The following is a 26,295-nucleotide window of genomic DNA, read 5'->3' as shown; positions in this document are numbered from 1 at the left end:
TTTCTAATGTAAATTGTATGTAATTTATGCATCTATTGTTAAAAAAAGAACGCATTCAGAGCTCAATCTTATTATTGTTAAAATTTTGAGAAAGAAAATTTAACAAGTAGGCCGAGGTGACCAACCTCTCCCCACTAAATTTCTACTTTCATCTTATTAAAGATGTCAAATGAGAACTCTCTGCAGTACAAAACCAAAGGGTTATCAGGTTTCATGTTTGAATCCACCTGGAATCTCTAATGAGATTTCTTTTACGAGAAGTGGAGTCCTTCAAGGATTTAGTTAGATGTTAAACACACGGGATTAGCTTGAATGATTTAACTAGGAGGTAAAAACGTCGAGAAAGAGAAAAAGAAACGCTTACAAAGCTAAAGGCAGAAACCTACCGGTGAAGAAGAGGGAGAGGTCAGAGGTAGCAATCGGCGAGGGAAGAGGAAGAGGTTGGAAGTAGCGTAGAGATCAGAACGTTGGAGAGAGTGAAGAAGTATAAGGTTTTCGTTTCGTGGCCGTTAGGGTTTGTTAATAATATTATTTTTATATATACGAGCAAATAGATATCTGATATATATATCTGTATTCCTATTTGAGTTTTTTTTTTAATTTTTTTTTAAATTCTGACCCATAAGGATATGTCTTTGGATCAGGCAAGATTTTTCCATCCAAATCTGCTCCGTGTTGGGTAGCAAGTCAAATCAAATTAAATCCCACCTGTTTGCATCCCTAATTACACTGCACAAAGAAGGGTTTTCCTTTTTACCTATCTGCTCTCACAAATGGTATTCAGTAATTTACATAGTAATATAACTTAAGAAAGTACTTATTTCCTATATTGATAGTAGTCCGCTAACTGCTTGTAATCAGTTTGAAAATTCTAGTAGAACAGTATAAAATTAAGGGATAATTTTATTTTTATCCTCTGAACTATTATATTTTTTCATAAAGGCCCCCAAATTATAATGACTCCCTACTCCCTGGGCTATCAGATATACCTCACTTAGCCCCTTCTATTATAAACCATTATATACCAAAAAAAATATTCACGAGGTTATTACGTACCGAACAAAAAGATCATAAAATTATATAGAAAAGAATGATAGTTCAAAGGATAAAAAGAGAATTATCCTTAAAATTAATTATATGTGTTATAGAGATCAAGAACTCGCACAAAGAAGATTGCAAACATTTTCTCCAAAGAGAGATGATTACAGACATATTTGGTAGGTTGAACAATATTCATGGCCCTTCTTCTACTGGTGATGAATTCATGGCTTCATAAGTCAGTAAAAATCACTAATTACCACCAAATTTTGATTGAGAATTAGTACATGAACAATGCATTCGCAAGTGAAAATAAAAAAATGAATGGAAAACAGTAAACAGTAATCATACAAGTAGGTGTATCACTCAGTAGAATTTTGAAGTCTGCTAAAAGAAACTTGTACTATTGAAGACGAGAAATCAAACAGGCAATATGTATATATGTAAATATATGTTATATTTCCAACTTAGACACAGATAAGACCTAGCAACTTACCAGCTGTGCTTGTCCTTATAAATTGCATTTCTAAATTGCTTTCCCACTCCAATCCATTGATGTTATCATAATGTATCTAACTAAACAGCAGATTAAACTTCAATGGAAGTTTGTCTGGACTAACTAAATATAAATTATAGATGGTTTAAAGAACCATACATACATGACCAGGGTCATTCCTCCAGTTAAACAAGTCTAAGGCAGACTCCCTGAAAGTTCTACACTGTAGAGTCATCAGGTCAACTTCCAAGATTTCCTTTCTTATTGCTTGGTCATTGGAGGCGGCGGCACTGGGAAGGGTGGTTGGCTAAAGAGTGCGCCCTCTGATACCGGGAAACTCTGATACGGGTTGGGTGCACCAGGGAATGGAGGCATGCCCACCATTGGAAAGTTTGGGAGAGGAAAAGGAGCCGGCACATAACCATATGGCATACCTGTCATTGCACCTGCAGCAGTCGGCATGTACTGTGCACTTGTAGGTGGTAGCAGAGGAGGCATAAGAGGCAATGAGGTTGGAGGTGGCGGTGGCGGCTGCAAGCTGGGGTTCGGATGGTCCATGGAAGGGGATGGTGGTGGTGGCTGTTGAAGTGAATCAGGATGTGGGAAAGGTGGCGGGGGTGGCTGGGACTGAGGCTGCGGGTATGGTGGCGGCACATAAGAAGGCACACTATTCTCTAGCTTGGGCCTCTTATTATTATCAGGATACTCTTCTTTCATCCTCTGGTTTATGATGCCATCGGAGGCCAAAGAGGAGAAGACATAGCTGAGCATCTCAGCTGAAGTAGTGGATGCAGTGAGCTTTGCTGCCATGGAAGCAGCTGCCATTTTCGAGGCTTCCTCCTCCGCACGGGAAGAATCGTTGTGATTAAAAGTTCCTTCCGGGTTGTACACAATTGGAGAAATTTGCGATTTCTCGCAAGTGGCAGCAGTGGGTTCTGATTTGAGATTAAGTGGAGCATCAGAAAGGGAAGAGGATGAGTCCTTGTTCTGATCAGACGGTGGCTGCCTGATATTGTAGCTCAATTGCTTCCGAAAGAGAACATCTGCTTGCTCATACCGCGATTGAGCAACCTGAAAGTTTTGATGCAGTGAATAATAAGAAAACATCAGAAAGGAATATCTGTTGAATGCTCATATCAGAAAGCAGATTAAATTTTTAAAGAAAATCTAGCAAATCTATCTGTCTGAATATACTATTTATTCATATCTTGAAGATTAAAATACAATTGCCATGAACATCAGCATGTTTCATTCATGGATAAAACATGAGTTACAAAAGGAAGATGAAACACAATAAAAGACACTTTTTATTTGTGATTCATAAATGATCAGTCCTTGATTATTTATTTCTCCCAAGGCCACAATCAAGCACAAAAAAAAAATATCGCATATTGAAATTGAAAATAAGGAATTAAAAAAGCATGAGCTGCATATTTTCACAAAATATAATTTGAAAATGACATCTGCTGGCATATATACCACATATTAACCACCAAAAATTGATATCTTTATTTAATTCACATTTGAGGACATAATAAAGTTAGCCAATCATGCCTAGTAATGTTGGGTACACCTAAAGTACTTTAACAATTCTGATATTGCTTAATAGGTCTCAACTACATTTACATAGTGCATCTGTGGAAACAAATAAATCCAGCACCTATGAACTATTCTAATAAAACACATTTATCTTACTTTTAATATGTATTTTAAGTTATCTTTAACAAAGATGCTGAAATTATGTGCATGAAAAGTACCTGAAGTTGATTATGAAATTGTTCAATCTTGAGTTCCTGAAAAATCGACCATTCCCAAACCATAAGAATATCAGAGAAAGATCTGAATATATATTGCTCCAACTAATGCAACTTTCTACTCTACTGGCCTTTAAATGAATGAGCTAACTCACCTCCTCATGAAGCACCTCTCTTAACTGGGAAACAAGAGTTTTCCTGGAAAATTCAGCTGCTTTTAATTGTTCTATACATTCTCTTAGTCTGCTGTGCTGCACCTGAAAGTCCCCCAAAATTCCAGAATCGCTATTGTTTCCTATCAATAAACAAGTGACAGGAAAAGTGGCATAAGTTCCAAGGCAGCAACATCAACAATCTCTCTCCCTCCCTCCCTCCCTCTGCCTCTCTCATTGAGACCCAACCAAAAGTATCTACATATGTGGTGATTGACAACATAGAGAAGAGAGAATCAGAGTTTTAGTAGTCTACTCTGAAGCAAGATAAAACTCTATATAAATTAAATGAAGTAGCACATTATGTAACTTAAGTGGCTGGCCATCTGGCCGCGCATCAAAGGAAGGTTTATCCAAGAGTCAGTGCTCCTTTATCTCTATTTGTCAACCAATTGCTAACAAAAGGCATCAACAAAAATAATCCAATAAAGGAACTTAAAAGGGTAATAACTCTCCCCTTATCATTGCTTTCTATCACACCCACACCTCCTATAACTTTACAATATGATAATTTATCAGAACCAAAAATGTTGATAATTTGTCAGTCCGACCAAAACAGATTCCTTACCTGAATCATCTTTATACATCTTATACTTCTCTCCCAAACCAAAATGATAAATGATAAAAGTTGCAACCTTTTATCATCCAAGGATAACTTGGTAACTGTAACAAACTAACAATCATCCATATTTTGCGTATATATGAATCAGATGAGGTTAACTTCAAAGTGGCATGTATTTCAGAAGCCAAAAAAGAAAACCAATAGATTCTCATAGGAAAAAAAATAAAGATTCAATACACATCATCAAGGATTTTCAACAGATCCAGTATGATACAGATCAATTGTGTAAATAACTGAAAGTTAGCCATACAACTCTTCCAGTCATCTGGTTATTTACTTAGCACGTATTTGACCGTCCAAATACTATAGTGCCAATGCCAAAGCAGCACTATTGTCAAATGGACTTACGATGAATTTGCATTCTGGACAACTGATAGCTATAAAGGTTATTCTGGTATAAAAAAAATTCAGCTGGAATTTGAAAAGCTTCAAGATGTTTAAAGAAGAAACGAATTATGCATTGCCAGAAATGTCTGAGCTATTGCCCCTATATATTTCCTTTTAAAAGCAGAATGGAATGAATAAAGTAGTACCAAGAGAGACACTGAAAGTTTCAGTTGTAAAAGATCATGGGGTGTCCATAGGGGAGTGGGACTGCCAAGAAAACAAAACACATGGTATATGAAAGCAAGGTTTTGAGAGCCTGTCAATCAGTTTTGAGATAGCTAACCCTATATAGTAGATCCAGAGGTAAACTTGGTAAGTCAAAATAATTTCTTATTAAATGGCATATAAAATTTGATAAAATTATTAAAAGATATGTAAGAAATGATATGCTCAGCACTGTCCTGTAAACGAGGATATTTCTCCAACAAAGTTTAGCCATGATTAAGTATCGCATATATATATATATATATATATATATATATATATATATATATATATAGAGAGAGAGAGAGAGAGAGAGAGAGAGAGAGAGAGAGAGAGAGAGAGAGAGCTCTTGCTTGCATGTAGTATACAATATGCCCAAATGTATAACCTGACTATTGGTTGCGATACAAAGGAAATTAGACATTAGAAAAGGTTAGCTTATTAACTTTAAAAAAGTCTTAAGAGGAACAATAAATAGAAAGGAAGACAAGAATTTGAAAAAATATATCCAAATTGGTAACAAGAAAGGGTGTAGCACTTACCTAAATTAGACTTATTTCCATATTCCTTTTCCATCTTGTCAACAAAGTTAATAGCATTTTGACATTTTCCAAATAAAGCATCATCATCCATGGGGGCACTCTGAATATGCTCATAACTTGAAATAAGCTTCTCCAGCAGTTGTCTGCCCGGTTTCTACAACATGCAAGTATCAATTCATTTGGAACTAAAATCATTGAAGGCACATATATGTTCTGGAACATAGATATCAGCATATGTGCTTATACTGATTTTCCAATCTGACTGAATTTTCTTACCAACTTGTAGCTAATTCCTTTCCCATCTCTATTTCTGTTTTCCAGCTTCCTCCCCAAGAGCTCTTCTTTAAGAGTTTGCCCACGAGAACCAAAAACCTTTCGTTCTTCCCATATACCAACCTAGAAGACAAATAATTATAATCATGGCATAAATGCTACCCAGAATCCAATTACTATTTTTAACTAGATGTGGAGATGCCAATCAGGGATTGAAATTCTGTCCTAACAAAAATTGCTCGCTGAAACATTTTGTGTTTTGGTCCTATCTAACCCAGAACTTTCCCCAAAATTAGCATCTGACGGAAACAACCCTAATAACAATTTATAAAGAATGTTTTAGATTTTGAGCTGGATTTGACTTGAATCCAACTTATACCTAACTAAATATCAACCTCATCACTTACATGCTATTAGATCATGTATACTGCTTTGAAAACTAAGATAAAATAGACTGTTTATCAAAAGAAGTCTGAAACCGACACAATGAAACTAAAACTGATCCCCGACTGGACTGTTTCGTTTTTTAATGAAGCAGAAACCAAAACCATAACTTTGAACCATGATTTCAATCATAATGTCAACAATGCATGACTCAATCATTTGCATTACATGGTAGAATATCATCCCAAGAACAAATTAACTGGAAAATCCAGCAGAGCATCCACCAATATAATGAAATAAATCTCTCACCATGGTAAGGAGATATTTGAGACATAAGAATGCTCATCATTAATTGCAAAGTCCTCAAGAGAATGAGCGTGAAGATATTAATGTAACTTTGCTGTATGAGAGACTAACAATCTGTGGTAAATTCTTCAGCAAAAATATTGAGGAACATAAACCAAACAAAATGTCAACACATTAGTCCATTGCAAGTCTTTCCTTCATTGATATCACAATCTTGTTTAGACTTACAAATATGTGGCTTCAGCTAGATAATACAAAATTCCAAGATTATGTTCGTAAATCAGGAAACACCTTACAATTCCTAATTATCGGTGCATGAGATAGTATCTTGCTGTTACAGAATATAAAAATACTGCCAATTATTCTTATAAGTTTTCAAATATATAGTCAAATGTCAAAACTGGGCTACACAATTAGATCAATTAATGATGTATTATGCCAAAATAAGTAAAATTTATTTGGCTTATTTCTGTTAGACAACGGCAAGATACAGCTATGTATCAGAACACATCCTATTGGTGGGCTATGACTATCAATAAAAAGAAAGTTTGGGTGGTTGAATGGCCCAATATGTAAAAAGGAGCTTTCCTTAGCCCTAAAAAATTCTATAAAGACTAATAGCCTGAGAAAAATACCGTCGCTCATCTACTACAACTATTACGCCATTAGTCATTCTTAAGTCATTAATATCCATAAGCACATCCATAAAATCAAGCATAAAAAAGGACCTTCTTAATGACATATTTCTTCTATAACTTGGGTAAAGATGCATAAGATGCTGAGTAAAAAGAGTAACAAAAGAGCTTTCGTTAGTAGTTTTAAGGGCCCTTAGTATATCCGCAAGGGTCATCAATTACATTTCATATTGTATATTGTATACGACATTGATGATAATTTAGAAAAGAAATCATCATTTATGGAGACTCTTGGGCGCCAAAGTAACTTTAACCTAGTGAATTTCAAAGTTCACTGCATAAGCAAGTAATTTTCACAACCTCACTGAAATAAAAAAAAAAAGAAGAAAAAAAGCAAGATTTCGAATCTCGATTTCGGAATCTGAATCGACCGGTAGAGAAAATGATATGTATCGATCGTATAGGTTGTATCTATTGTATCAGCCACTATTATCAAATCAAACTACTTTTCTATTACATAAAATTTTAAATATTATTTTAAAAAATGTTGGAATATTTCTAAAAAAATTAGAAAAAGTTATATAAAAATATGAAAATAAATTTACTCACGTATGAAGCCTAAAAACTAAAGAAAAAAAACTCATTCAAAATTATGTTGAATTACGAGCGAAATTTAGTAAATTTTTATACTCGTAAATTACTGTTGTGGAAGTGAAATGAAGAGAAAGATATCTCTCTTCATTATTGTTCTTACAACAATAAGAAAATAAGAATTAAATAGCGAGCAAGAAAGAGAGAACTGAGAAAAAAAATAAAGGAGAGAAAAAAGCAATCACTCAAGTTCAGTGCAGAGTAGCCAAAAGGATTCACTGGATGAGTTCGATGAAGTGTGACGAGTGGGAGAATAGTGTGCGTAAGAGATGAAGGGAAAAAACTAAAGAACTTAAAAATAAGGCAACTAGGGACATTAATATTGTTAATATCTCTTGGGTTAAATCTATTTTAGATTCAACCTGAATTTTAAAAAAAAAACTAGTTTCGGTTGATACTGCCGATTTAGTCGAGATGGATCAACTAAAACTAATGTCGGGGTCAAGATGGGGATCAACCGATTTTAAAAACCATGAAAAAAAAGGAAAAATATATCGTCCAAGCAGCACTATGATTAACAAGATAGGGAAAGTAATGAAAAGCTTTTGTTGGTCACTTTAAAAAGCCTTAGTATGGCCATACTAGAGCCAATTGTATGACTTCGAGATGCATCTACTACACGGAATTAGTAGTCATATTTAATTGGGCATCCTTATATATGGAGCTTTCTTGACTATTGAAAATGCTTATATACAGTTTGTTAGGCATATGAAGAACTTTTTTGGATACTTAAATGATTTCACTTAGTGCAACACGGAAGATGTACATTCAATGAGGCATCTGAAAAGAATCTTAGTTGGCGGTTCCCGCATTATCTTTCAAATGTTTAAAAATAATTCAACTCCTCAAATAGTCAAAATTCCAGATTAAGAATGATGATTTCATAAGGGAACATTAATTAATAGAACCTAATTATGTTCTAAAGAAGATGAGAAAAGTTTGAATGAGCCAATTTTCACATTAAAAGTCACAATTCAACCAGGTGTTAATCATATAGTTGATGCCAACTAGAGGCCATAATAGATTCATTGATAGACGACAAGTATGAAATTCCAAAGTGTTAATGTTCCTTCCTCTTCTAAGGATAAGTACATCAAAGCTACATCTTATTTTCCCTGTCTATGGTCCATCTCTTGACCCTAGTTATTCCACCCTCATACTTTTTCATTTTAACATAATTTATTGAATGGAATAACTAAATGAGTAACCCTCCCTTCATTGATGGCTGACAAGTATGAAATTCCAAAGTGTTCATGTTCCTTCCTCTTATAAGGGTAAGTACATCAAAGCTACATCTTCTTTTCCCCGTCTATGGTCCATCTCTTGACCCTAGTTATTCCACCCTCATACCTTTTCATTTGAACATAATTTATTGAATGGAATAACTAAATGAGGAATCCTCCCTTCTAATACTATTAAGAATTACTTCCTATTATTTCCTGCCCTCATTATATGACCTTTATCCTATGCTTCTTAATGCCCTCTCACTGCAACCATCACTGTTTAAAAGATTTAGCATCATGTTAGCACGACCACATGTTATATATAATAAGCAAGCTATTGGAGTATACTTACTTTTTTATGAAAGATAATAGTTTTAATGTATGCATCTCTAGTTGGATAATCGGAATAGTATGCACATAATACATTATAGAGACATTTGCTGAAAAAAATATATATGCATTAATTGGTGCGAGTTAATGCTTCTTCCATGGGTCGTGGTGAGGCAAGTACAACCTCTCCCACATTGTTTTTAATAGAACTTCCACCTTAATGCCTAGAATCACACCCTTAGATGCAATATAACTAGGCTCTGCTTGGGTCCCACCTAGGTGACCGCTTTATTATTTCATATCATGTTTTAGTATGTCCCATGTAAGTGACTGCTTTAGTATCTCATATTATGCTTTAGTATGTAGGTTGACTTTGACATTCAAAATTATTGTACATGTTGATAAATTAGTGAATTATAATTGCTTAATATGGTTCTTAACATGAATCCATTAATATATTGTTTAGATTGTACATGCTAATTTTAACTTCTTTAACTATTATTTCTTTTATTTGTTAATTTTTAAACTGTCTTGAATTCTATTGCCCACCTAGGTACTATGCCACCCGCCTAGTGCCTAGGCACTACATGATCCCTTGTTTACCTATCAACTACCTCTTTTAAAAACCTTGCTCTCTCATAAGAGGTATAATGCAATAGCGTACACATTCTAGCAGACTAAACTCTCGAATCCATGATTCACCGGATCAGGATCAGCTGAACCCGATCCCGATACAAGCCCGATCCAAACTCTCTCTCTCTCTCTCTCTCTCTCTCTCTCACTCTCCTTCTTACTCTTTTTTCTTTCTTTCACTCTTTCTTTCTTTTTTTTCTTTCCTTACATATAATTATTGTTTCTATTGGAGAGATCTAGCTCTGGTGAACAATGATGAACTCCGACGAACTCCAATATATAATGTTTTAATTTATTTTATTATTTCTCTCAAATATTTTTCATTTCTTCCACTCTCTTCCTTTTTCTTTTCTTTTCTTTTTTTTTCTTCTCTTTTCTTCTTCTTCTTCTTCTTTACTGCATCATGGTTTTTTTCTTTTGTTTGATTTTTTTTCACTCACTTTCTTTCTAATCTCTTCTTCTTTTCAATTTTATTGTACCATAGTTTTTCTTTCTTTATTTTCTTATTTTTGATAAACTTTTTTTTGAATTTTTAAAAGTTTTTTTGTATTTTTAAATAATATTTAGAATTTTATGTAATTGAAAAGTTTGATCCGATCCGGGCGACCGATACGGTCGATCCGGTTGATACATATCGTTTTTTCAGAAGGCCAATCCCGATCCCGATCTCGATTTTTCAAACCTTGTTCGAATCCGTAAGAGAAGAAAAACAAGGTTAAAAATAACCTAAAAGATTTTTATTCAGCAATCTCCCCTTGCATCATGAGATTGCTGCTATGTATTGATATCAAACTAGTCCTAGTCCAAATAAGGGAAAAAGAGAGCAAAGATGTTAAGAATCTAGAGTAATCTAATTGAAAATAATAGAGTTGGAGACAAATTGGGGGTTGGACTTCACTTCAATCTATATCCAGCTTCACATTAGCAATTTAGCAGCATCCTACATCAAGGTATAAGGCTGCACAAATCGCCTACTGGCCCAGAATTGGCTGGAGGCTCATGCAACTGGATGCATACATTCTGTATCGAAATAATCTTCAGAACATATCATTCTACTGGAGGTACCAAGTCGCAGTAAAAAATGAATTTCGCTACAAGTCAGGTTCCTCTTACCACTATTTATGCTTAAAGCAAAATAAAATATGTCAGGAGCATAAAAAGAGGTGTCCAAATGCATATACATGTAAAAGTCAACTGCTAAAACATTAGTGAGTATGAATTATGACAAATCAATCAGAGTGCTGGTAATTCATATGTTATGGACTTATCCAAGTATATGTTGCATGCACAAGTGCAGCTCACAGAGAAAAGAACTTGCATGGTATCAAGTAATTTAGAGTCTTAGACGAAAATTATACACAGAAATATACCATGCAAACAACCAGAATGACGAAGTTTTGTGCAGATAGTTAAAATACACTATGATCCAATAATGTCATGCCTCTTCTACTAAACAATCAATTGACAAAAGTCACAAAAAAGAAATACACTAGTCTTGTAATTAAACAAGATGGGTAACATTCCTGCAATAAGATAGGGTGAACCATGTAAAAACAGGAGTAATAACTACACTCCACATACCAGTCTAATTACAGCATTCCTTCCAAATTCATCCCCATTCTCAAGTACATCATTAAGTGCATCGGGAAGAACCCTCCAAAATTCAGTGATGAATTCCATACCCTTTCGCCTACTGTTTTGCAAAATATCATTTGCCAGATACAGAAATGATACTCGCCTATCTGGGGGCGAATTGTGAAATTGTCGCTCCCATGTTTCCACAACTTGCTTAGCTTTATTCCTATGGAAGATACACCAATGTGATAAAGCTTTTCCTCGTTAAGTACATCACTTCAATCAGAGAAATAATAGGATTGCTAAACATATGATAAGCAATTAGGTGTAATAAGCCCATTGCCTGATTTTTTGGGACTTTCCAACCAAAGTTGTACAAGTGTTTAGACTTATATAGTTCAATTAAAGGATACTCTCTATACTCTGCTGTGAATTGTTCAATTTAGCAAGCTTATCCACCAAAATCTGCCCATTAAATGACCCGTTCATTTCCCTAGTGTGACGATCCCCAAAGCCAAGGGGAGATTAACCTACAAAGGAGCAATAGAAAAGGAAGTCCAGAAAATTAGTGACTGCCAAACTGGTATGAAAGAAAGCAACTGATTATGGGAGAAATAACTGGAATATACTCTGCGAAAAGAACATGGCAGGAAGAAGGCTGACTATAATCAGCTTAGACCAACATAGGATAAAGTAAAGAGCTACTAAATCTCTTAAGGAGACAAATATAGCCTCCAGAAATAGGAATAACCTTCACCACTAACTACTTACACAACAAGTGGTACTTTGAAAAATAATTTAATAAAAAGGACAGTATATTAAGTTTTTCTTTTTGATCTAACTTCCTAAATGAAAGAGCATAATAGACGCAATTACATCATTTCAGATGGATAAAAACATCACTCAAGTCTAAACCTCAGATTATGGCATCAGAGAAACCCACAAGACCTTTTCAACCTACAGCTTAGACTGAAAATTGAATAGGTCTCAGAACTATATACATCACTCAATTCTCTCTCACTCAAAAAAACCATTACTCATTAGCATAGATCACTTTTTCAAACCTCAAATTCTCTACCTTTCCACCATTATTTTATGATTGCCTGCCACGGAAATAGATATATTAATAATCAATTTCCCAGACGATCTGAATTAGTAGATAGAAAGAGCAACTGCAAGTAACCTATACAGGATTAGAAGACTTAGAAATTATCAAATAGGTGGACAAAGAAAGCTTATACATTTTCATCAAAACCTTCATGTTCAAACATCGAACATCCAAAACCCAGATAGGAAATATTTGGGATTGTATTCTGAGAAAATTTTGCCATTAAAGAATAGGTCCTAATAAAGTTTAAGAACATAACAGTAATGATCTTGGAGTACCTCAAGGAGCAATAAAACAAACCAAATTTGAAAATTATAGGAAAGATGGTACCAACATTACTTCCTATTCACAGTATCCGCTACTTACAGTTAAATAAAGTATAAAAGAGATTAATCACCAGAAAAGTGAAACAAACCCAATAAATATTTCCAAACATGAAGTGTCCAAGTATGCACTGGAGTCTTAGATTCCCAAAAAGATCGACTCTACAGGTCCAATAAGTGATATCTTCTAACCATCTGGGTTTACGATTACTAGTGCATTAATCGACTGACAGATTGATCCATAGCAACCTAATAAAACGAGAAATATCAAAATCTGACACCTAATTCCAAGTAAATAAGCTCCAAAACGCAAAAGATGGAAACTTGGGCCATAAAAGACCAATCAAGTAAGATTTTACGATTTTGAGTCAGGTTTAGCTATCAAATCTAATAGCAAAATATAAACTTTTAAGCTCATATCCTACAGGTCATTTCAAGCCACACGACGAAATCAATCAAGAAAACGAAACAATGAGAGGAGAACAAAAAGGCGATCTTTTCGCTACCAAAACCTTCGGTCAGGAATTATAAAAACTAAGAAATGCTTCCTAATCCCGTTCAAGAATCAAGAATGAACAGCCTCCAACAACCTCAGAAACAAAACAAAAAAAAAACGAAAAAGAAAATACGAAAATGGAGAAAAGAAACCGACGAGCTTTACCAGGAAAGGAGAGAAAAAAGATCGAAACTTGTGGTAATCCGAGATGCTACTCTGAATCCGCAATCGAGTAGGACGAAGTCGTGTTCGATTCGCCCATTGTTACACGGAGAATTATCCCAAGATAGCTCAAGAGGAGAGAAAAAATGGAGATTTATTCGTAAAACTTGCTCTTTTTACTTCTCCTCCTTATTGAGGTCTCTACTGCAAGGAGGGAGGGGCAGAGGTTTTCAAGAGAGCGCGTGGGTTTGAGAGGAAAGGGGGAGAAGAGGGAGGAGGGTTCGAGCCTTCTATGTTAGAAAGGCTTTTCTTAGGGGTTATATAATTGCCACCGAAAGCTTTTAAAATAACATTATTACCCTTACTTTCTTTAAAATATTATAGTTGCTAAATATTTATTAAATGACTAAATTACCCTTCCTTCTTCTTGAAGTTTAAAATGTAATTATTTATAAATGATTTTTGTCTCACAATGAAATTTTTCGTTATGAAATTATTTTAATTTAAGTTAAAATTTAATTATGATAATTAACTTAACTGATACAATTATATTTTTTAGAAAGCACTGATATTTTATCGATGCCCTACAAAGCCTTTAATATGAATTTATTTATCATCTTTAAGATCATCATTTAAGTGTGGTGAACATATTTTGTCAAATAAATAAATATTTTGGGTATAAAAAAATTAAGAGAAAAGTTTGGGGGTATGAAAGTTATTTCGCAACCTTAATTAAGAATTACTTAATTAAGAGATTTGGCTATTTTAGAGAAAATAAATATATAATAATCTATAGTTGATAGGTCAACGGAAAACTAATACTAAATTTTATTAGAGAATTATACTCAAAACAAAATATTGACAAAGAACATCTTCCATGTTTTGAGAAGGCTATCTATGTAAAAACTTATTTAGTTATTATCATTAACTAATTCAGGTAAACTGTCGATAAATTTGTTTGTCTGGATTCGAATAATATCTCACAACATTAAAACTGCATTAAATGTAGGCTGATACTTTAAGAAAATACTTTCTGTTACGAGTACTGTCTAAAAAAGATAAGGAAATTATGAATGTAGAGAAAGAGACAAAAGAATACAGTACAGTAGACAGAAGGAATGGATGTATGTTGTGAGGAAACGAAACGTAAGAAATATTATGAATAAATAAATATGAATAAATGAGTGCATGTATGTGATGCAAGGAGAAGTGTAATAATTAGCAAAAAAAATATAAATAAATATAAAATAATTGGGAGAGAGTGAAGCTATCTTGTCCATAAATAGTGATCAACAAAAAAATCAAATCTATCTTACACAAAATACCAATATAGCCATATTTTTCACCATTTTATCCAAATTTTTTATTTATATAATAACACAATTGATTTTTTTTTTACCAAAGTTGTTTTTCACTTTATTTTTTATTGTAGTGAGAGAGATTAATATTCTTTTGTTTTTTATTTATAAAAAAATACATTTCTTAGAAAGATGGTATATTATTTTAATAATCTAAAGATTTTATTTTATCTTAGTAGCATTTCATTCAAATAAGTTTGTTATTATCGTCCTCACACATATGCTAAAGATTTTCCTTTTTTAATTCTGAAAAATATCATCAAAATTGTTATGATTAAATATGCTTTAACATCTTAACTATACGTTAAATTTTACTCACTCATCATCTTTTTTCGGTCTATAATTTGACCTCTTAGCTATTAAAATATCTCAGTGCCCCCACAAAGCCTTTAATATGAACTCATTTAATTATCTCTGAGATCACCATAATCTTTAATGATGGTGGACATATTGGATAAAATGAATAGATGTTTAGGGGTATAAGTTTCTTTATTGTAAAAGAAGAACCAGTATAAAAATTATTTCGTAACCTTAAATAAGAGTGCCTAAGGGTTTGGCTATTTCGAAGATTTTAAAGATTCAAATTGTATAGAAAAAAAAACATATGAGAATAGAATGTTAGTCTACAATTAAGGGGTCAAAAGTAATTAACCCCATATTTTATTAGGGTATTATCTCCCAATAAATATTGATAAAGAATATTATCCTTATTTTGAGGGTTACTATAATAAAAAAAAACTTAGTTTACTTTCCCTTTTAGATCATTATTTAATTTGAGTTATCAATATAATTTTATCTTATTTCTTATAAAATTTGAAACTATCGATAAATTTACTCATTCGGAGAATATCTCACTATATTAAATCTCATTTAAATATAAGTTTATACCGTAAGATAATAATTTTTATTATGAATATTTCGAAAGAAAGAGAAAGAAATAATAAATATATAGAAAGAGATAATAACAAAAACATAGCAAAAAGTATATAAAAAGAATATAAGAAATATTAAGAATAAATGATATAAATAGAGAAATGTAAATAAATGGGTAAGTGTATGTGGCCAAGGAGAGAAGCGTATGAAGCACCAAGAAGAAATTAGATGAATAGAATAATATGAATAAAGGAGAGAGAGCGAAACTATGTTGATCATAAATAGTGATTATTCTAAAGGAATCAGCCATAACCATAACACTTTCATATTAAGAATAATGGAGAAATCAAATCCACTTTACACAAGAAAACCAATATAGTTTTGCTTATCATAAACAAACTACATGATATTATTTAAATTTTCTTTTTTTAATTTAAAATTTTTCTTAGAATTTTTAGGATTAGTTACACTTTGATACCTCAATTATAGGTCATTTTTTTTCCCTCTACAAGTTGCCCCTCTTTGCCACTAAAATATCTCGTGATGAATGGATAATTTTGGGTAGGTTTTTTTTCTTCTTTTGAATAAAGTTCGAGGGTACAAAAGTTACCTCACAACCTTAAATAAGATTGCTTAAGAGTTTAACTATTTTGAATAGTTTAGAGATTCAAGTCATAAAACAAAGAAAATATGAGAATGAAATAATAGTTTATAGTTGAGGGGGTCAAAGTATAATTAACCGCATATGTTATTGTGAGATTATGCTCCAAATAAAATATTAATAAAGAATAGCTTCCTTATTAAACCTATTTAGATTATTACCTATTCAAGCTACCATTCTAATTTGTCCAAAAAAAAAAAAAAAGTTTGTCCAAATTCAAATAATGTCTCACTATACTAAACATACATTAAATGTAAAATGATAGCTCAAAGAATAGTATTATAAGATAAAATATAATAAAATAATGGATGTAGAGAAAGAGAAAAAAATATAACAAAAGATAGAAGATAAATGAATGTATGTGGTGAAATAAACTTCACCAACAATTACAATGAAACACAATAGCAATGTTGGTGTAGAACCTCAAGATCTTGTAGATAAGATTGGTTGGGCCTTGACTTATTACCTAACCAAATAAAAATTAAGACTACGAGGAATTGAAACGTTACACCAATAAAATATGAGGATTCCTCAATAATCCAAGTGAAAAGTTTGGTTGTTTAAACGCCACAAAATTAACTTGATAAGTTTAAATAGTTTTTTTAAAAACAAAGAGAGACACAAAAACCTCACAATGAAAATAATTTTCTGACTGCATAATCTGTTCATTCAAATTCGAAATACTCATCTATATATTTGGAACAAACCTCCAAAAATAGGGAAAATTATAATTGACGCTGTAAAACTAGCACAAATATCAACATAAACAAGTCTCTACGTTTTTAGGTCTTTTGGACTTTTAAAAACAACAAAATAAAAGTTATATATATAATATCCTTGACACTTAACAAATTCATGCCCTTTGATGGTTGGACCATGCTGGTGACGTTTTGTATGCTAATTAGCCTCTTCAAGTGCTTTGATGACGTGGACTAAGTCTTGATTATTATTTTGAGCCCATCTTGGTCTTTTTAGAATCAGCCCAATTCTATTTCATTAGCCGATTTAGTGCTTTCTTGAAATGGCTCTAAGATTTGTAATTGGACCACTTAGAAGTGACAATAGGTCTTGTGCAAATTCATCTTCATTTCTAAGTATTTGATCAATATGTTCAGCTCCTTGGTTTACATTATATGACGACGGACATAAATAAAAGAAGTATTAAGAAAAAAAATTATATAAATAAAGAGTGGTGATATATGATAGGAGGAGATAAGCGTAAAAAATAGTACGAAGAAATTAGATGAATAGAGAAATATAAATAAATGGCAGAGAATGAAGCTATGCTGACCATAAATAATAATCATCATTAAAAAATCAATCTTAACCATAATATTTCATCTTTGCAGTTTTACTCCATTTTAGTTTTAAATACTGACATTGCTCTTGTACAACTTTTGAAAATATCTTTTCATATTTATAAAACCTTCTTGGAATATGAGTTAAAAATAAATAATATTCTTTAGTGCTCTTACTGAAAATATTATAATTTTTTTACCTATCTACTCATCTTACCCAAATTGCAATCTTCATTGTTGCCATAATTCTTTTCTTTTCTTCTTATCTTAATTATCTTTTTCTATCTTCTTTGCACTCACTCTCTCCTTTCTTACTCTAAATGTCTCCTTAGTTCTTGTGTTTATTAGTGCCTCCATTTTCTTCACTATTATTGAACCCTAGTGATATGAAACCATATCATTATTTTTTGTCCATTTGGTGAACCCATATTGCTAGAGAACCAATCGAATCCTAGGTTAAATCTTCTATGCTTAGGGGGTGAAAAGAGGTCGGTTTAAGTCCAACCCGACCCTCTAGCTAATTCAGATCGGGTCAGATCGGATATGGCTAAAATTTTTTTATTCGATTTGGATCCCGATGCTGATATGAGTTTAGTACTTTCCGGATTCAGATCCAGATATGAATAGTAAACAAGAAAATATCTGGATCCAAATATGGATAGTCTGATAAGAAAATATCCAGATCCAGATATGGATAGTTTGTTAAGAAAATATTCGGATCTAGATATCGATAGCCTATTAAGAAAATATCCGGATCCGGAAACGGATATGGGTATAACTAATATTATTGGATACGGATTCAGATAACGGGTTCGGACGAAGGATATCCGTTTACTCGCTATTTAAATACCAATTCATCTAATTACACACTAGCCCTACCCTCTCCGTCACCCCCAAATCCGATTATCCGAGTGAGCCCGTAGCCAACTCTAAAGTCTCTCCTCGGCGTCCTCGCCATCACCGTTCACCCGACGCCATCATCTCTCCGGTTGCGGCGTCACCAAACTCGCCTCCTCCGGTCCCTCCTCGAGCTCGACGGCTTGCCAGCCTAAGCTCTCCGCCACCATCGCATCTCCACCGTGACCAAGCTCCGCTGCCATCACCATTTCGTCGCTTCACCAAGCTTCGCCTCCTCTCTCCTCGAGCTCGCCGTGATCAAGCTCCACCGCAGAACCACTCCGTCGCCGTCACCAAGCTCCGCCTCCTTCCTCCTCGAGTTCGCCGTTACCAAGCTCCACGCCGTTACCACTCTGTCGCCGTCACCAAGCTCCGCATCCTCCCTCCTCGAGCTCGCTGTCACCAAGCTCCGCCGACATCACCACTCCGTCACCATCACCAAGCTCTGTGGCCATCACCACTCCGTCGCCGTCGCCAAGCTCCATCACTTCACCAATTTATAGGTAATTTGAATTAAATTATCTATTTATAGGCACTTTGATTTATAGCTCAGAGTTAAATTATCTATTTTTGCTGGTTAATTAGCAATTGGTTTATTTATATCTTCCTTTTACTTCCTTAATTAGCAATAGGTTTATTTCATTGTTTTGGGTTCAATGCAATTATCTGATTCTGATTCATTTTTTACTGAACATCTAAGTCCTGTTTTACAAGTAAAATTATAAGTTTACATTCTTCTTTATTAATCTATGCGTCTGTTAGATCGTGTTTGTGTTAATTTAATTTTTCTGAAGTTAATGTTAACTTTTGTATGGGCTTTTTATTTAAATATGTGTTAATTTAATTTTCTTAAAATTAATGTGAATGAAGTGATTGTATGTTGAAGTTAATTGAAGTTTGTGAAGTTCTATATGTATTAATGGTCAATTGAAGTGATTTATTATTTTTTTGTATTAATTGTGTCTAAAAGAAAGGCCATAATCTGTTTAAGATTCGATACATATCCATTCAATCTGTATCCGAAAACTATCCGATCCGTATCCGTATCCGTATCTATTTAGTTAGGACATGGTTTTAATTTTTGCTATCCGTCAAATATTCGTATCCGAACAAAAAATATGGATTTGGATATGGATTGAGTACTATCCGATTTGTATCTAATCCGTTTTCACACCTATGCCTATCGTTTTTCCATCATTGGACAAATCTTTCAACTCTAGTGACAGTAATGACACATTTCCCACTTGATGTAGGACAATATCTCCCCTTTCCCCATTTCCATCTTTCACGGCCATAAGAACTGAATACTTGTTAATTAAATCAGATAATATCTTTATTGTAGCTAATCATTCTTTAATTAAATTGGATAATATCTTAATGTGCTCTGTCAATTTATTGTAGCTAAGCATTTGCTCTGATTGGATATTTCCTGGAATATTTGATGTTGATTAACAGAAGATACGATCATGTAGTTTGGTTGTGAAAGGCAGCTGGTGATTCAATGTCACATATTTTACTTTCATTAGATATTACTAAAATATCTTATTTTATGTGCCACTGAACACATGAAATTTATGTTCTATGGCAAAGCCATCTGGCATGAAATTTCATGTGTTTGCTGGCACACTTATCTTATTTTACTTTTTGGGATATTTCCAAAATAGTTAAGCTTTTCATTAGGAGCTTATGACTATATTTTACTTGCTTGGTAAACACATCTGTGCGAAAAAATTGCATACACCTTTCTTTGAATGATACTAGGTTGGTAAACATATCTTATTTTACTTTTTAAGATATTTCTAGAATAGCTCAACTTTTCATTAGGAGCTTATGAATATATTTTACTTGCTTGGTAAACATATTTGTGCGGTAAAATTGTATACACCTTTCTTTGAATGATACTAGGTTGGTAAACATATCTTATTTTACTTTTTGGGATGTTTCTATAATAGTTCAACTTTTCATTAGGAGCTTATGACTACATTTTACTTGGTAAACATATCTGAAATCTGTGCAGAAAAATTGCATACACCTTTCTTTGAATGATACTAGGTTGGTAAACATATCTTATTTTACCTTTTGAGATATTTCTAGAATAGTTCAACTTTTCATTAGGAGCTTATGACTATATTTTACTTGGTTGGTAAACATATCTAAAATCTGTGCGGAAAAATTGCATACACCTTTCTTTGAATGATACTAGGTTGGTAAACATATCTTGTTTTACCTTTTGAGATATTTCTAGAATAGTTCAACTTTTCATTAGGAGCTTATGACTATATTTTACTTGGTTGGTAAACATATCTAAAATCTGTGCGGAAAAATTGCATACACCTTTCTTTGAATGATACATTGAAATCCAAGGTTTAATTCATATGTAGGATATCATAGTATAAATTTAAGTACAGAACTGTGTAACAAGTAAAGTTTTGACCTTTTGTGTATGTGGCATCTTCATTGGATGCTTCATCATGAAACCTTTACCCTATCTATCTCCATCTCTCTACCTCACTCTTTCTGATGACACTTGCCGGACGCCATCTCCATCTCTCTCCAATGACTCTCCTTCTTCACCTGCCAGTCACTGCCTCCATCTCTCTCCAACGTATGTGTGCTCTCCTTCTTCAAGTTTTTCATGAAGATCTGAGTTATTAATTCTGATCTATAGAAAAAGTTTATTTTCATAGCTATGACTCTAGATTGCTTCACTTGCATATATGCTTATGGACGATCCGGTGCTGATTCGACTTTGTTATCACCACCTAAAATTTACATAAGCAAAAAAAATCATGTACCATCGTTGATAGTTCTCAAATCTTACTATTTGAGGGTGATTGGTTGGCTTAACAGGTAGGCCGGAGTAATCAACTGGAGTATATTATTTTCCTATAGAACACTAATTTTCTGTAGTGTTTGTAGTTTGCATCATGATTATCTTGTACCCACTGTTTTCTCTATTGCACAACTGTAGTTTTCTTGTTGGTCCTCATTAGATTGTGACATGTTTCCTACCCCAAGAGATTTTTTTGATCTATACTTTTGTGGATGTCATTTAATGTATCTATTATACTTATATTTCTTGGTCCAAACTTGTGTTGAAACATGGCATTTATATTTGTTCCAATGTGTGGTATATCACAGTCACTAATGTCTCATTGAACAGAAGAAAGTGATAACATTGTTAATTTTTTTGCCACTTTGTTAGCCTACTGCACTGATATCATCGCTAATGATCTTGATGTTTTCAGTGAGCTTTGAATTCAATCATCTTGATCATGTCCTTTATCAATGTTGATGGATAAAGGTTGAACACTTGATTCAATGATAGGATAAGGGTCCAAATTTGACCACAATCTTGTTCATTAAACATTTAGGTTACAAACTTGTTGGAATCTAGAAGTCATAACAGAGATGACACTTTTATTCAAACTAGCCTCTCTAGTTCATCTTTTGACTAGTGTTAAAGGCAACAGTAGTAACTCCATAAACAACCAGGTTGTGGACACTAGTGAAGAAATCCTCATATGATGCCTATATAGTTGAAAGATCTGGTTCATATTTGTATCCAGGTAAGATTTGATCCATATTCGTATCTGTTTAAGATCTGTATCCCTATCCATTTAAATAGATTTGGTTTTAAATTTTGCTACTCATTCAATATTAGTGTTTGGAGCAAAAATATAGATCCGAATATGGGTTAAACATTATTCAATCCATATCTTATTTGTTTTCACGGATATGTATTATAGTCCAAATTTCCATCACTCATATCATTACATGGAAGGATTTCCAATAAAACAATTTTCATTAATGAGGGATCCTTTTGCATTTTTCAATAGTATTATTATGCATTAGAAAACTCCCTAGTAGAAACAAACTTCTTAGTTTGTTGGCATTTGGCAATCAGGTCAGATTGTTATCAGGTGTATCATTAAAACTGGATATGAACAATTTACACATCCATCTCTCTCAAATCATATACCCTAAACTTTTTCGAAGAAAATTCTGATTGTTGCTTCAATTTCAGGATAATAAGGTCGAGATGGATGCCACTATCACCAATGCTGGATGCTTTAATTCTTCTGGGTGGGACTTTAGATGGTTAGCTCTTGATTCCTCTCCCTTATTCTCCATTTCTCTTAATTTTGATACTATCTAGTAAATGGGAGAACTTGTTGATTACTAAATTCCAAGCATATAATACATCATTTTGATTGGATTTTTCTGAAAGTTAATATTTATTGGTTTGGCATCGTGGATTATCTTATACTTAGTTATAATTTTGCTTTTCTAAGAACCTTTTGATGTTTTGGCTTAAAGATGCCATTCATTGCAATTTGATTCCAATAGTGTGACCCAATTCTCTTTGTTCCACATTTTGAGAAATTATTGCTAGTGCTTTGGAATTGTAGTATTGATAAAATTTCCATGATGCTGGCAATACAGAGAAGAGCTTGTCATGAAATTTGTTTTATTTGATTGGCATTCTTATTTTTATTTTCTCAGTTCTTAATCCCAGTTGACTGACCAGAAACGATCATATTAGAAATACTAACAGTTCCTGTTATTTATGCTTCTATGGTGACTGGAAAATTAGTACTCTGTTTCATAAATAGGGTGCTTCTTTACTTAAAATGATTTAGGTCTGAAATTAATGTGCTTGTTAGTCTCATCGACATTGGATTCTTGCAATTGATGCAGTTGACTAGTTATGACACAACAAATCTTTAGAGCGAGATTTATAGATTAATTCATGCTTAATACCCAAGCTCTTAGCAATTTGGGCTACATCAAAAGCTTGGCCATCATCCTTGATGCTTTAAAGATTTGTTGTATGATAACTACTCAACTGCATCAATTGCCAAGAATTCGGTGTCAATGTGCCTAGAAAGCACATTAATTTCAGCTCTGGCTCATTTTAAGTAAAGAGTACCCTAGAGGTAAAAATTTTAAAGCAAATAAAAGGATTTAAACTCCAGACCTAGAGGGCTGGAAGAAATTTTTAGAGACACTAGACGGGAAGAGTATAAATTTTTTTGTTTCCTTCACCAAAGGAGACCAGACTTTTACGTGAAGGAAGTCTTAGGAAACAGAATGACGACAACACCTTGATCTATAAAATAAAAGTTAAAAAATACTCTTCCAGTCTATATAAAAAATTTCTTCCAGCACTCTAGCTTTGGAGTTTAAATATTCTTATTTGTTTGCAAAAACTTTACCTTTTGTAAATTCCTAAATCCAAAAATCCTTGAATTGACATATTTATGTGTAGTGGCCAATGGCATGCAATATATGAAAAAGCTATAGTAGGTTAGTTGAGATGGTGTGGCAAACTCTATTAGCTCAATTTTAGTTTGTTATATTTTTGAGACAATTTTAAACTTGCCTATGCATCTGTCCCTTTTCTTTCTTTCTTCTTTTCTCTGTTGCAAACTATCTTTTCCATTGCATACTCTTGTATATGTATATATTACTTTAAGACTTTGTTGAACTGGTGTTTCAAGACTTATATTTGCAGCGACTTTGAAGTTGATTATGGATCAGAGGAGCATGCTTCCATTGTCTACACTGCATTGGCTGTCGACAAAGAGGTTAGGGCATCTTATGAATTGGCTTGAATTATTTTTCTTGCATTAACTTTGCATAATTTGGTGTTATTTACTGTTGATCAAAGAGAATCGAAGTTAGTATCTCACTTATTCATATATGTGTTTTAATTGCAGTTACAGCCAGACAAGGTTAAGAGGCAAATGTCTCTTTCTGATGGCAAGCTTCTAGTGTGAGTTTATCTTTGATATTGTTCCTGAGGGTTTTTTTTTGTTTTGCATGTATACTATTAAAAAACATCTTATTTGCTTAGTCCCTCAAAACATATGCTATTTGCATATATACCCTCTCGGTTACCTTTCGAGTTAATCTTGAATAAATTTATAGAAAAAGATAAAAATTCCTTTAACTAAGAGAGATACTTGAAAACTAGAATAAGAATATTTTTGTCTTTTTATATTTAAATTGTTCAAATTTTAATAGTAAACTTCACAAGATTTTCAAATTAAGAGTTTAAATATATATATATATATATATGCAATATCAACTTTAGAGGGGCATATGAGTAAATACGAGATTTTTGAAGAGTATATATGTAAAAATATCCTTGAACAGTGCGATTTTTCTTGATCTTAAAATCACTCTTGAAGCTGATTCAAACTGTTGTAATTCAGGCACTTTGAAGCAGTGGAGGCTCGATTTCTTCGTGCATCTTTCAGTGCATTTGTAGATGTCATGGTACTCGCCACAAAGCTTATTGAAGAGTTCACCACAGGCAACAAGAATATTGTGAAAAAGATATAGTGTGATATCTAATAGTAGTTACACAGTTTCGAGAACGAAACTTATTTTAACAATGGTAGAATTTTTAGACTTCTAATCTTTGATAATGCTAGCTTTATCTAGTGATATATGAATTAGTCTTGTATTAATCATGTTATTTAGACTATATATTAGAGCAAGTCTACTTCCATTTGTTATAATCTTAATGTTAGACCTTAAAAGAGTTAGCTAATGTTGGAAAGAATCCATTAAAATTGCAATGCTCCCAATAGTTTCATTTACTTATTCATTTGGTGTTGCTCCAATTAATGAAAGAAGAGATTTAAGTTTGAAATCATTATTAGACCTAAAGGAACTTATTAAGCATGACAAGAATCAAAGAATATAGTAATATTTCTTCAAGGAGATCATATTGTTGTAAATTAAATTTCTTGAGTTAGTGACTAATTTAGCTCTAATGATTTTGATTAGTGAGGTAATTAACTGGATGTTCCATAATAAAAAATAATCAACCGTGACTGTTTCATTAATATGTAACTCTATTCTTTTAGGACTCCTGTTATTCAACAAAATTAAAGTTGCTTAATTGATAATAGTTCTAGGCTACATTAATATGTGAAATAATTAACATCTCATGCTATTTTGCTTGAGAGAGGATAATAATACTTAAGCAGCCATCTATCTTCTATATTTCTCCATATAATAGAGAGAAGAAAACAGAGAAAAAAAGAGAAGAGAGGAGAGAAGAAAATAAAAGAAACAAACTCTCTTTTGAGAAATTTAGTGGCTAAATCTTATAGATTTTTCATTAAAGGTTTGAATTTTTATTTTCTCTTAATCTCTGTATGCTATTTTTAGTGATTAGGTATAGAGAAGGAGAATTTCAACTAGAATTAGGGGCTTTTCTTTTGTTAAAGCTTTATATGTAGACTTAGAACACTAAATTTTATGGTGGTCTTTCATAGATGAAAGATAGAGAAAGCCTGCTCCAATCAAAATCATTTTTAGGGCTATTTCCTAAAATATTTTATGCAGATTTTTGGTTTCTAAACACTTGCGGAGGAAGAATTTTATATCTATGATGGTTATTCTAAGATTTGTTATAGAGAAATAATATTTCAAGCCTAAGTAGGGCTGTCATGTATGGTTTCTATGCAAATTTAAAGTATTATGTCCATGAAGTTATTTCTAAGAAAAAAAACAAAGAAAAAGAGGAGCTGATCAAGAAATTTTAGGGGTTGTGTTTCACGACTGATTTATGCAGATTTTAAATTCTTACTTTGATTGTTAGAGAAATATTTTGGATATAAGGTTTTCAAAGTGAGCTATTGAAAAATACTATTACTAAGAGGTTTCTTGGAAGTTAGAAATAAGGATTATTTTTGTTTCTAATTTAGCTAGAGGTAACTGAAATTATTATGTACTTTTATTCTTCTAATTCCCTATGGTGGTATACCTATTACTAGATAAATAGAAAAAAGAATCTAATTATATTTCTGGGTTGTTTTATTAAATTGTTATGTG

General features: G+C 32.9%; 2 protein-coding genes across 4 annotated transcripts; one reads left to right on the top strand and one right to left on the bottom strand.

Moving 5' to 3' along the window:
* Positions 1-1,453: 1,453 nt before the first annotated feature.
* On the bottom strand, positions 1,454-13,634 carry LOC140768447 (uncharacterized). Of its 2 annotated transcripts, XM_073108715.1 has the most exons (9): positions 13,358-13,634; positions 12,789-12,945; positions 11,679-11,795; positions 11,272-11,519; positions 5,532-5,651; positions 5,256-5,409; positions 3,444-3,583; positions 3,292-3,327; positions 1,454-2,605 (listed from the first exon to the last, which is right to left on the bottom strand). In XM_073108715.1, the coding sequence occupies exons 3-9, from the start codon at positions 11,752-11,754 to the stop codon at positions 1,796-1,798; spliced, it is 1,584 nt and encodes a 527-aa protein (XP_072964816.1). In that variant the 5' UTR covers positions 11,755-11,795; positions 12,789-12,945; positions 13,358-13,634; the 3' UTR covers positions 1,454-1,795. The 2 variants fall into 2 exon arrangements, with proteins under 2 accessions (XP_072964816.1, XP_072964815.1); XM_073108714.1 differs by lacking the exon at positions 12,789-12,945.
* Positions 13,635-18,421: 4,787 nt separating this feature from the next.
* On the top strand, positions 18,422-24,939 carry LOC140769384 (uncharacterized). Of its 2 annotated transcripts, none has more exons than XM_073110082.1 (5): positions 18,422-18,944; positions 22,469-22,542; positions 23,960-24,032; positions 24,165-24,220; positions 24,663-24,939. In XM_073110082.1, exons 2-5 carry the CDS (start codon positions 22,484-22,486, stop codon positions 24,790-24,792), a joined length of 318 nt encoding a protein of 105 aa, XP_072966183.1. In that variant the 5' UTR covers positions 18,422-18,944; positions 22,469-22,483; the 3' UTR covers positions 24,793-24,939. The 2 variants fall into 2 exon arrangements, with proteins under 2 accessions (XP_072966183.1, XP_072966184.1); XM_073110083.1 differs by having other exon boundaries at positions 23,946-24,032.
* Positions 24,940-26,295: the final 1,356 nt, after the last annotated feature.

The sequence above is a fragment of the Typha angustifolia genome, chromosome 10 (genome assembly GCF_048772165.1).
Source record: "Typha angustifolia cultivar Huaian chromosome 10, ASM4877216v1, whole genome shotgun sequence".
Taxonomy (NCBI): domain Eukaryota; kingdom Viridiplantae; phylum Streptophyta; class Magnoliopsida; order Poales; family Typhaceae; genus Typha; species Typha angustifolia.
This window is presented reverse-complemented; position numbering and strand designations above follow the sequence as displayed.